We start from the raw sequence: 13,363 nt of genomic DNA, 5'->3' as shown, positions 1-13,363 counted from the left end.
CTTCTCTCGCTTCCATCCTGGTGCTGCTCTAGACAATATCATGGAGAACCGTCTTGTCCTTAACCCCCACTGTTCCTTGATTTCCTAAAATGGCACAGCCTAGGACCTTCTTATTTTGACAAGTGCTCTGAATGAGAAGAAGTATATGAGGTCCACAATGTAAAGCATTTAGATCAACAGGACACTGCTTGTCAACATCGTAGGCATCCCATCCCTTCTGAAAGGCATACTCACTGGACCAGCTTGAGTTTCATCGGGAATTCTGCATGTCACAGGTAGTATCTTTTGACATAAGACAGAAGGGTAATATGGTGGTTTGGGTGAGAATGACCCAAATAGGCTCATATGTTTCAATATATGGTCCCCAGTGGACAGAACTGTTTGGGAAGGATTCAGAGGTATGGCCTTGTTGGAGGAGGCGTGTCACTGAGGGTTAGGTTTTGAGATTTCAATCCCAGTGTTCCTTCTCTGCCTTCTGCTTGTGAATCAAGATGTGAGCTCTCAGTTGTTCCTACTGCCATGCCTTTGCTTCATCATTATGGACTCCAACTCTCTGAAACTGTAAGCCAAATCAAATGCTTTCTTTTATGAGTTGCTTTGGTCATGGTGTTTTGTCACAGCAACAGTAAAGTAACTAATAGAGGTAGTTATTTGTCTACCTCTACTGTCTGTCACTTTAGAGACCTGGAAGCCTGAAGATGGCAATTTAAAAAGAGTTGTACATCCCATGTGACAGGGTATTTCTTTCATAGTTTGCTATGGCAGCTAAGATGTACTTAGTGCACTGTACCCAGTGTGTTGATATGCCTGGTGTATTTTTTTTTTTTTTTTTTTTTTTTTTGGCCAGAGGCTACTAGTGGAATGCCCATCTGTAGCTAGCATAAAACAGCCTCAAACAGCAGGGTGGAGTTCTGCTTCCAAAGAGCAATCCCATAACTAACATGAAGTTACTAAGTGGGTGGAGACATACATATATCAGTTCCAAGCGAACATGGCCCAGCCTTGCCTTCGATCCTCACCTCTTCAGGACCAGCAGGCACTTGCAGGTATTTTGAGGCATCTCCCAACTATCTTGCTATCACTTTTCCATGCATTTTGAGTTGTAGGTTGAACCAACTCTTCCTTGAGTAGGTTCTGTCAGAACTTAACTTGTGCATATGTCCAGCTCTTTGTGAACAAGGAAATCAGCTTCAACTTTTAGGAACTTCCTGAGCCAAAACAGATTTGCTGTGGTCTTTTCATGTCTTAATGGCAATAAAAATTATGACAGATATCATTTATGCTATGCTTATGACGTACTAGTATAAGTATACCACACTTTTGGGGCAGTTTGATCAGAAGCAGAGGAAGTCGAATAGACATAGGAGCTGAAATGATTGTCTTACCCACTGTTAGAGAAGCTTCAAATGTTAGCATGTGCTCTCAGCCATAATGAAGGTTTAAAAAACCTCCAGCATATGTTAACAGTCAAAGCAACAAGCGTGATCATTTTGGTGTTAGGAAGACGGACGTGGTGTCCCATCTTATTGTTTCAAAATTAAGTGGCAGGGAGAGAGCAGACTGTGTAAATGGGTTGCAGCGAATTAGTATTGGTGATGAATTTCTCTAAGTCAATTTGCAACAAATTGTTTTAATAGCTGGGAAGACAGAAAGCTTGAATTTGATAGATTGATAAGGGATGCTTTTTGTGGAATTTTATGTGAATGGACAACATTCATTCTACACCATTCTACAGAGCATTCGAACAATCCTGGACCTAGGCAGGAATTCAGTGTATCTGAGGTAGGTTTCTGAATGCAGTTGTATGTTTATTTAGATTTCACTGGAAAAAAATGTCAATTGCATTCTAATCCTTACCTAAAATTGATAGTTTAGAAGGTATTAAATTATACTGACTATATTGAGAACTATGTCATGATATATATCTATAATATGTGTTCTTATCTAAGATATATTATACATTATATGTATTATTTGCCATTTCCTAATGGAAATTTTATGAGCAGTTAGTGTAATGACTCCATAAAAATGTTGCCCCTACTAGAGACAGATATGGAAAAGGAGGTAATTAAAACTGTGAGAGAAAGGACATGGGGCTACTCAGGAAATAAAAATAACTTCAATAAAAGTCTGAGTCAGAAGAGAAATTGCAGCAAAGGATAGATTTTAGCCAAAGCAGAATGGGGTGGCTCAAAAATCTGGGATCCATCAAAATCTTTCTTGATTTAATCACTGTTTCTGCTTGTATATCTAATCCAACATTTCATCAGTCAGAAAAGAAAAATAAAAGCAGAAAAATCTGTAGCCATTGTCTGTGAAGTACATTCAAGGCCAGACTGCTGGTATAATCAATAGCTTATTAATTCCTTAAACTTGATTTTACAGAGGAGAAAAAAAGTCAGAGCTCTTGAATCCGTGGCTCAGAACAGGACAAGTTAGAAAGGATTTCACACCTGAGGAGCTCACACAGTAAGGGTCTGCTGGCAGTCCCCGCCCCCGCCCCCGCCCCCACCCCCTTTGTGGATAATAGATTCACTTTCTCACATAATACACCCTGATTACAGTTTTTCTTCCCTCTACTCCTCCCCATTCCTCCCCACCCCCCCTCCCATCTGGATCCTAGTTCCTATTTTTAACCAAATGCGATAAAATTTTAGGTAAAGAACCAGATGAATAGGGAATAGAACACTAAAATTTGTTTGGATTCTGGTTTCTCAGTAAGGATCTTTCCCACCAATTTATTGAATTAACTAATAAAAAACACTTTACAAACAATTACTATGTTGAAAGCATTAATTGCTACATGGTTCACAGAATTAAGACCATGTTTTATATATTTGATTCATTATCTTATTTTTCTCATCTTTTGTGAAGCCCTAATTTGAAAAAGATTTTTCCATTTTTCTATTGTTTAGAAATCAATCCAAATGTATTAAAAGATAAAATTACTGTCTCCAAATTTATAAATAAGGGAATTGTCCAAACCAAAAAGTCACACTAAAATGGTGCCATGTTACTTTATCATTATCATGAATTTTGTTTGCTGCACTGGTCAAACTTATCAGCAGCTGGGGCAATAGATAGAACCTGATCTTATATGCTAGGGATATGTCTTCTGACTTCTTTGCTGTCATAGTCTTGCCCTCAGAGCTGATGAATCACAGCTTCCTACGTCACATCTTTCTCAGTCCAGAGCACAGCCTTCCCAGCAGACGGTGATGGACGCACGCTGCCTCTTACCCTCAACTTCCAACTTCACAAGTTTGGAATAAGCTGTGCCCAGGCTGTTCTTGGCCACACATCGGTACTGTCCTGCATCTTCCTTTTGCACATTATGGATCCTTAGACTCCCCGATTCCAGAACTGCAATGCGGGAATTTTCCTGCCAAAGACAGGGACATGTTTGAAAACAGCCTCAGTCAAAGACACACTTGCCTTATTCCATTGATTTATCACTGTCCTTAATACCCAAAATATCAGCCTCTATCCTACCTATGCATGTTAACATAGACTACTGAGACCATTCAAAATAATGTAAATTCACCATCTCAGTGATCTCATGAGATTGCATCTATCCTTTACCCCCTCAACTCATTAAAACACAACACTAATCATGACTTCCAAAAGTCATGTTTATGTCTGTTTGATTGAAAGTATTGTGCTTTGGGGCTGGAGGTGTAGCTCAGTGGTGGAAAATGTGCTTAGTATACATACAGCCATGATTTCACCCCCAGAATAAAACACGAAGCAAGACAAAAATTTAAAACATTGCTTTCAGTTACCACGCTTTACCATACACCCTTAGGGTAGCCTTAGGAGAATGCATATCCTTTGAGGATTTTAAAATTACTCCTTGGAATTCAGATGTGAGATTTATCTTCTCTTTTTGAATTCACTGTAACTTGAGTAAGGTGGACAGAGTCAGTCATTTTGCTTTTTATTGTAGAAAATGCATCCAGACTTATAACAAAAGGAAAGCCATGGTATGTAAATATTGTCATTAAAGTTGGCAAAGCTCATCAGATTTATAGCTTGTTTCAGTTGTTTGATATATGCTGACAACTATGTATTATTTCCCATGGAGTGTGCATGGCCTGGTAAGATGGGAACAGAATTTTTAGGTGAGACAAAGCCATGGAGATGATCATGATGAAGAATAGTAATTTATTAGTAGGCATGGAGACAATACACAGAAGCGTTACAAGCTAAGCCAATAAATAGTACATCTTGTGTGTGTGTGTGAATGTGGTATATCTACATGCCTGTGCAGGTGTGTGCATCTATGTGCATGTATGTGGCCAGAAGTGGATTTCAGATGTCGTGGTCTATTGCTCTCTGCTTCATTCCTTTGAGCCAAGATCTTCACTGAGTTTGGAGCTAGACTGGTGGACAGCAAACCCCACCATCTGCCTGTCTCCTCCTCCCAAGCGCTGGACTTACAGGCACACATTTATGTGGATGCATATGAGCTCAGGTTCTCATGTACAGCAAACACTCTGACCCAGGAAACCATCTCTCCAGCCTAAAGGACACAGCTTTAATTTAACTTCTCATTGCTGAGATGTGTTTGCCTCTGCTCATCATTCCTAGTCTCCTTGCCCTAATTTCTCGCCTTTGTTTTCTCATTTTCTTCCTTCCAATCCTCATCTCTCTCCTTCCAGAAACTGCCAGTTCTAAAACTTGGGTGTTGGTTCAGCTTTGGTATCCCTAAAGTCTCAAACATTCAATGTTAAAAAATAATAGTGGAGGGTGGGAGGGGGGGAGAACAAGGGAATCCATGGCTGATATGTAGAACAAAATTATATTGTAAAATAAAATTTTTTAAAAATAGTAATAAGCTGTTCAGCTGAGAAAGAAAAGCGAGCCTTGCTTTGCTTGGGCTCAGCCCCCATTTCATCTCCAATGCTGCTGATTTCTATCTCTTCTGTCTCCAAGACAGTCCCTACTGGAATGCCCTAGAGCGAGGGTGCATAATTAGTAATCGAATAATTTAAGTTTGGCTAATGTGTATGGAGAAAAACATATACTAGAAGTTTGTTAGTATGTAAGTAGATGTTTAGAGATAATTATATTTAAAATATGACTTATACTGGTTGGAAAGAGAGCTCAGTCATTAAGAGTGCATGCTGTTCTTCCAGAGGACTGGCGTTGAGTTCCCAGCACCCACATTGGGTGGCTCACACTGTCTTCAATTCTAGTTCCAAAGGATCTGATACTCTCTCCTGGCCTCCATGGGTACTCATATCCATTTATGCACACACACACACACACACACACACACACACACACACACACACACAGATAAAAGTAAAACATACATCTTTAAAAAGGATGTCTTATACACAGATTTTAATACACTAATCACTTACCCTGAGAGCACTGTCCCCCTTGATCCAGGAGACGGATGGCTTGGGGTTGCCCATTGTTGTGCATGGTAATACTGCTTTCAGTCCCTCGATTATTTTTACATTAATGGGAGGGCGAGTTATTTTAGGTTCTGTGGGGAAAATGAAAGTCGAACATAAAAAGACAATGTATCTATATTGAAATAGGGCTTCTAGCTTTCTAATTAATTCTTGATATTCATTCTAAGAATCATCTTTGGGGTCTTGAATTAGAAAGTTTGCCAAAGGCTAAGATGGTTCATTAGTAGGTACCAAATGGCAATCTACCTTAAAGGATGGCTAGATCCATTTTGTTAAAATATCTATTTTCTTTTGCAAAACTCATATTTATAAAGCATACTTGATATTTGAAATTTCTTAGTATTCCCTATTTTAATGACACTTAATAAAAAGTCAATCACCGTTAACTGTCCCCATAATAATTCAGTATTGTATTCTTTATACTATAGATGTGAAACACTTGAAAATTATCCTAAGTTAATTATATCATTTTGAATTATGGCCTACTTTCCCTTTAGTTTCCATTTCTTCATTGACTTTTTTCTGAGTTAAGGTCTCGATACATAGCTCTGTATAACCCTGAACTCACTGTAGTGAAGAGACTGGCCTCAAATTTGAGGGGATCCTCCTGCCTCTGTTCCCAAGTGCTGAAACTGCATCTGTTTCCAGGTCTAGTTCTCACCTTATTTTGACTACTAAATGTGATGCTTCCTCTAGAAAGCATGTTAGTAGCTAGAAAAAGCTCCTGACACATTTTGGAGAATGAAAATTCTACAAAGAGAAGTTTACCCTTCTGCCAGCACTCAGGCCGGTGTGTCTGAAGAAACAGGTGATATTGGTTCACTTTTATTCTCCACTAGGAAGCTTTGAAAAGAAGTTATTAAATCTAACATGTAGAACTGAGAGGTTCAAATGCCTCAAAGCACTCATAAAGTAATTAAGCTGCCTTGTGTCCCTAGTGATCTCATGCTGTAGATACAGAGCAGAGAGGTGCCTATGTGGGACAGATTTCTGAAGGGTGTGTGTGTGTGATAATCAAGGGATAGACTTCTCTTTTTCCTCACATGTGAGTATATGGGAGGGCTGCGGAACCTTTTGTGTCCATTGTCAGTCATATCTACAAAGATTAAATGCCTGTTGGTTTTTAATTAAGGCATTTATTTCCCCTTACAGTTAATATGGTTCTACACTGTAGCAAAAGTACAAGACAGGCTTAAAATACTATATAGGAAAATGTGAATCTTAGCCATTTGGCTGTATTCTAGAATTTATAATACTATTTTATACTTAATGGCAGGGAACACTTCGATTTTAGGTATTTGCTGGACATCTCAACTGTATTACTTTTGATAGTAATAAGAGTTGACATTCTTATTACTATCAAAAAGAAGGTTCCAATATTCCTTTTAATGGCTTCCATGAACAAGGTCCCCACAGTGAACCTGAGTCACAGATAATGTTATATGTGGGAGATTTAAGGAACTATCTGCTGTATTGAGGAATTAACTCCTGGCTTCTAAAGAAACAGCTGTCCCAGTCACCTGTAAGGTGGAAGGTAAGGAGAATCTTTGTGAAATTGACTAAAAAGTAACCTGGAGTTGGTCAGAGTAGTCACATGGAGGTGTGGAGCCCCCTGTCAAGGGATCGTGACATTGTGGAACACATCACACTTTGCTTATTGAAGCAAAGTGCTGGTGGTCTCCCGCTGTGCCAGCATGAGCCCGAGACTGAACCTGAGGGGGTTTCAAGAGTGATGTCCTAGGGGAAGGGCATGACTGGAATCATTGTGGACATTAAGAATCTTCCAAAACTTGACAATTGGAATGGCCATGCTAATGAATAGCCACACAAACAGGTAAACCTTCCTGAGGTGAAGATGGGGCTGGAAAGGAAGAGAGAGATGAGAGGATTTGGTGTAGAACCAAGCTAAAAAAAATGTGTTTGAGGGAAAACAACAACATCCAAAGAAAAGTAGAAGAGTGAACTACTGAAACGGGCTTCAGTCCCCCCTAAAGGACATTTATCTTCAGAACTCAGCCTTCATTGCTCAGTCATTGAGGCAGCGTTGGCCTCTTTCCTTGATTCCTTTGTTGAGGCACACATCATAAAGCCTTCTGTGGACGCATGCCACCTACTTCCTCATGGTGAGTATGAAATATGTCCTCCCCCATCACGACACTGCCCCACCAGCTTACACCTGAAGTAATCTGAGACTCTATTCAACTTACACTTAAGTAGTACAAGACTAACACACATTTGAGGGGAAAAACAAAGAAATGGACCGAGATGAGATCACAATTTATCTTGGATGAAGCAAAAATAAAGTAAGAAAATGTCTTTTTAAAAAAATTCACTGGCAATTCCCTTAGAGAAACATGAGAACATCATGTCATCCAAGAAATAGAGTTTACTATGAAAAGAACCATTAGAGACAAATTAATTCTTAAGAATTGATTTCTTCCAACAAGACAACAGCAAAGGGTAAGATATAATGAAAAAAATGAAGACCTAACTAGCACCAAAAAGTTTCCAGTACACCCAGATTCTATCCAATGGCAACAGGCATGCGTATGTAATTTTTTCTCATTAGTAATGAGGAAATAAAGTTTGCATTATGGCAGAGTTCAGAGTGTTGTCAACAGCAGGTACCTATAGTACAAAGTGTCATGAGGCCAGAGTGCTGACACTCTTCTTCCCTAAGAAAGAAATCAGCAGGTTGGTCCCTACTCCATGGAGGCAAGTCGTCAGTGCCAGAAAGTTCTTCACATCCAGGGAAGCTGGACAAAAGTGTCCATGATCAGAAAGTGACATCTTGGCACTGAAGACTTCGAATCTGCCAGTGTGTGATGAGGCCCAATATGGGTCCTTGATTTGGCAGACTGGCAAAGAGTTCAGATAAATAACCCTGGATTTTTGCAGGGTGACGACTTGTAAGATGAAGCAGCTGATGATTCTGTCCCCGGGCTATTAAAACCCTCAGGATGAGAAAGAGCACAGGATGGTGGCAGACAAAGGCAACAGAGAGATAAGGAGGACAGAATCAGGGTGTCTGATGAGTACGGAGTGTCTAGGAGCGAGTGTTCAATGAAATTAGAGAGGAGAATGATCAGAACCTCATAAGCTTTCATGAGAGAAAAGTGCTTGCCCAGGAGGATGAAAATAACGGCTTAAAACCAGCAACAAGGAGTGGGAGATTTGCTCCTGATTACAGCTAAACCTGCATAACGAGGTAGGGAAACTGGAACACCCTCCATTTAAGCAGGAAGCCACTCAGAAGAAAATAAGTAAGTGAAGAAGCAAAAACACCTACAAAAGGCTGAGAGATTTAAAAAGGGTGATGGCTGTAATGGGACTATGCTCTTTAGATCACAGTAAGAGCTGGACAGGTGGTCTAGCACTTAAGAGCACTTTCCAGAGAACCAGTGTTGGGTTCCCAGCACCCACACTGGGTGGCACACAACCACCTGTAACTCCAGCTCTGAGGGATCTGACACTCTCTTTTGATCTCTGTGGATAGCTGAACACACACAGCACACATATGCACATAAATAAATGTTTTAAAAATGAATTTTTTTAAAAAATGCATAATGATTCCAGAAGAAAGTTCCCAAATAGAATCAAGAGCTGTTTGAAGATCAAAAACAAAGCGGGAGAGGAGAGTGAGTGAAAGGATTGCCTGAAGGTGGTGGCTGGGGCAGGAATGAGGGCTGGCCTTGTACTTGAGCGTTGTGTCACTACTGAACTTCAGGTACACAGCATGCTCTGTTCAACGACTGCTACAAGTTGTGTGGAGACAACTTAAAGGTTATAGATGATGCTCTTTCCTACTCACTCATCTTCACTTGTAGAGCTCCACAACTCTCCACGGCTCCTCCCACGCCATTGTTGGCTATGCAGCAATAGATGCCATCATCACTGTCTTCCACACTCAGGATGGTGAGGAGCTGACCATTCTCCCGGATGCTATAGCGGGTGTCAAACAGCCTGCAGGTCACAGAGCAAAGTGGAGGATCAGCGTACCATCTGTGATTTTTACACACACACACACACACACACACACACACACACACACACAAAGATATATACACAAATACACACATAAACATAAATACATACATTTACACACAGACATACACATAAACACACACACACACACACACACACACACACACACACACACACACACACACACTTGTCTTTAATTCATGGATCAAATGGATGACCAGTCAGTGAGGAAGCAGAAAAAGGGTTGGAGGAAACGTGTGTTTTGCAGAACTGTATAATCTTGCTTAGTGGAGTAAAACAAAGGTACTTTATGTTCTGATCTTTCTGGGCTCCATAATCAAAGCACTACTAAGTTGTACAAAACAAGTCTGTGAGGTGTGGCTGTTGCTAAGAACAAGTATAACATTTACAAAGGGAAGTGTGTGCTTGCGTGTGCTTGTGTGTGCTTGTGTGCTATTCTGAGCTTACAAAGTATGCAAGGTTGTCTGACCAGCAAGTCCCAAGGATCAGCCAGTCTCTGCCCCACCCCCAGAGGTGGGATTACAAGCACCCACTACCACATTGAACTTTCCTATTGAGTGTGTATATTCTGGGGATTGAATTCAGGTCCTCCCGACCAAAGATATATGAGTCTTTTCCCACAAGGGAAAAACTGGAAAGGGAGCATGCATGTAATTGCAGTGAACAGAAAGAACTAAATATTTATAGATATCAATAGCAATGAATTGAATATCCATTTATTCATTTAATAACTAGTTTTTTATAATTTTTACTTTTATTATATGTTATATTTCATGTATATGAGTGTTTTGCCTGCATTATTTCTGTGTACCACATGCATGCCTGGTGCCTACAGAGGCCAGAAGAGGGTGTCAGATCCCCTGGGACTAGATTACAGACAGTTGTGAGGAAATGCATATGTGTGCTGGGAATCAAACCTGGGTCTTCTGGAAGATCAGCCAGTGCTCTTAACCACTGAGCCATCTCTCTATCCCTTTTTATTCTAATGCAATATAATAATCATGAATGTTGTAGCATGCTTTAATAAATTGAAGATGAGCAATGAGTTTATAATTGAATAAAATTTAACAGAATCTTACTTTCCTTTTGTTGAAGCCATTAATGACTGAAGAAATACCTTAGAACTGAACCGATTGCCTTCATGTTTGTGAATTGTAGTCATCTTTTGTGCTTAAACAAATGTTAATCATACAAAAAAGTTTTCATTATGACATTTCTACACATGTATATAGTGTTATTATTTTTTATCCCTCCCATGCTTCCTCTCCAAAACCTTAGTACTTCGCCTTTTTATAAACAGATAACCTTTAGATGTCTAACAATTGACAGGAACATCTCTGCCTCTGCCTTGAGATGCATAAGGAAATAGAAGAGCTTCAAGCTACAAAAAGCATATTGTGTGTGTCTGTGTGTAGGTGCATACCTAGTCTATTTAATTACACACAATAGTCCAGTGAGAAGGGACTCGGGCAACAGAAAAAAGTTGGAAGGGATCATCCACCTAAATCCCAGTGGCTTCTGTTGTTGGATTTTTTTAAATTGTTTGTTTTATAGGGACTCTCAATATCAAATGTATACAGTACACTGAATGACTGTCTCCAAAGACCCATCCATGTTTTCATTGTCAGAGCCTGTGATACATTGCAAGAGGTATTTGAGCATATCAAAAAATCTTAAAATGGAACATTCTAGATTATTGGTGTGGGCCATATGCAGTAACAAAAAAAGATCCTTTTAAGGTGGATAAGAGAGGCAGAAGAGCCAGAGGCATGTGTGACATGAGAAATCAGTGGTGTGACTGCTAATTTTACCAACAGAGGAAGGGAGCAGAGGACGCAGGTGGCCTCTAGACTCTTAAAAGTAAGATGGGATTGTGTCATGGAGCATCCGGGAAGGACTGAAGCTTTGACTTTAGCTCAGGAAGATTGCCTCACACTCTGGAACTGTAAACCAATATGGGTATGTTGTTTGAAATCGCTACATTTGTGACCACTCGTGACAGACACAGTAGAAAATAAATATGTGTTGGTACCTGGAATCATGGTGCTGCTGGGACAAATACCTGAAAATGGAGGTGTGGCTTTGCAGTTGAGCAGTTGGGGCTGAACTGGCAGAGTTTTGAGCAGCATGATAAGAGAGACTGTCAGCTGAAACATGTATGTTAATGACAGCTACTGGAGTCTTAGAAAGAGCTAAGAGACATAGTAGGGAAATGCTAAATCATCTTAGAGAAAGCCTAAATTATCACCAGCTGACAGTTGACTTGAAGGGACTATTGATAAAAATATGAATGGTAAGACCTCTATTTGTGGAGGCTGAGACAGAACAGGGGATGTTACCTGACCCGCCCCCGCGCCCCCCCAAAAAAGAAGAAAAGACAACCTCAATGAAGAGGCAGAGAGTTCAGCTAAATGATGCCTCACACTTATTTCTAATTCAGATCTTATGGATAATGGACTCACATTTAGCCAGGGAAATTTCCAGACACAATGTTAAAGCTACAACCTGGTGGTCTTTGGAAGTTTGTAGTAAAATTTAAGAGAAATACTGCTGAGTCTGAAGAGTTGGTTCAGCAGTTAAGAGCCCTGGCTCTTACAGAAGACCTGGGTTTGGGTTTGGTTCCCAGAACCCACAACCCTCTGTAACTCCAATTCTAGGGAACTCAGCACCCTCTTCTGGGCACCAGGCATGTATGAAATGTACATACATACATTCAGACAAAATACTCATACACGTAAAATAAAACTAAATAAGTCTTCCAAAGGCTGTTCAGAGAGAGAAGAAAAAAATACTGCCAAGTAAAAGTAGAAATTTAGGCTTCATGAGTTGGAAATCTCAATCTATCCAAACTGCAAATGACGTAAAGGCTGTTTCCTGGTGTTTGAACTGTTTGTGAGCGGTCCTGTCCTGGAGCTTCTGAGAGAGCTTGCCTGGCAGAGCTCATGAAGGCTGTGGTACCCAGTGATGCCTCTCAGCACTTCAGAAGGAAACACAACATTTCAGTCAGAGACAAGGAGAATATGTGTGCCCTTTCTCCCCATCGAGTTCGTAGATCCCCGCCTATGGACAACTGGTTAAGGACTCACTGTAGATGAAAAAATGAGCATTGAAGCCTAGTGTCAGATGTGGTGGTATGTGAGATGTGGCCTTTGGAAGGTGATTATGTTTCATGTGACTGGAACTCTTGTGAGTGGGACTAGTGTCCCTATGGAAGAGAACCAAGAGCTCTTTCATGTCCTTCCCTCATATGAAGAGACAGTGGTAAAAGTGACCATCTGTGAACAGAAGAGTAAGCCTTCATCCGCTGACCACACCCTGAATCTGCTGGCTCCTTGAACTTGGAACTCCAGGCCCCAAGGCTGTGAAAAATAATTTTCTGTTGTTTGTAAGCCACCAATCTTACCAGTTCCATCACAGTAGCTCATGCGGACTGAGAGCATTCAGCTGCAACACTGCCTGCTAAAGCGCCCTCCAGCTCACTTGGTTTTAGATTGTTCAGAGTATTTTTGGTGAGCTAGCTATTGTGATGAGGGGAGAAGCAGACCCTTTATCTGCCAAATGGGACTTTTATCCATCTGAGAATCTGTCTCATTTTGAAAGAAAAAAACACAGAAGTCAGATTCTTAGACAATAGATTTCATAGTTTGGGGACAGAGGGGGGATGACAGGATGCCCCCTCAGCTCCTCTGTGTGTCCTGGGACACATGTCTGCAGACTTAGAATACCATGGTGCTTCCTGGGAAGCTTTAGGATTCTCATCTGGCATTCCCCATGTCAGATAAATCAGTGATCTGCCCTGAACTTCAGATCTCCTGATTATAAAATGAATATATTTTCACTGTACATATTCTAGAAGGTGACCTTTAGTGCCACCAACAGTATGGGTGTATTTCTGTGGGCGAGCAGAGCAGGCATCCTTTGCAAGATGAGGC

The 13,363-nt window shown here is 40.5% G+C and overlaps 1 protein-coding gene across 3 annotated transcripts in view; it reads right to left on the bottom strand.

Annotated features, from left to right (window-relative positions):
- Positions 1–13,363, bottom strand: part of Musk (muscle associated receptor tyrosine kinase) — a 94,208-nt gene that overhangs the window by 72,524 nt on the left and 8,321 nt on the right. For all 3 annotated transcript variants that reach the window (XM_076564268.1, XM_076564270.1, XM_076564269.1), the window contains exons 3-5: positions 9,238–9,389; positions 5,370–5,497; positions 3,241–3,382 (exon numbers count right to left, since the gene is read on the bottom strand). In XM_076564268.1, the coding sequence (XP_076420383.1) occupies positions 3,241–3,382; positions 5,370–5,497; positions 9,238–9,389 (422 nt within the window). The remainder of the gene's footprint in view (positions 1–3,240; positions 3,383–5,369; positions 5,498–9,237; positions 9,390–13,363) is intronic.

This window comes from Peromyscus maniculatus, chromosome 2 (genome assembly GCF_049852395.1).
Source record: "Peromyscus maniculatus bairdii isolate BWxNUB_F1_BW_parent chromosome 2, HU_Pman_BW_mat_3.1, whole genome shotgun sequence".
In the NCBI taxonomy this organism is placed as follows: Eukaryota; Metazoa; Chordata; class Mammalia; order Rodentia; family Cricetidae; genus Peromyscus; species Peromyscus maniculatus.
The sequence above is the reverse complement of the archived record's forward strand: the minus strand, read 5'-3'. Positions and strand labels throughout refer to the sequence as shown.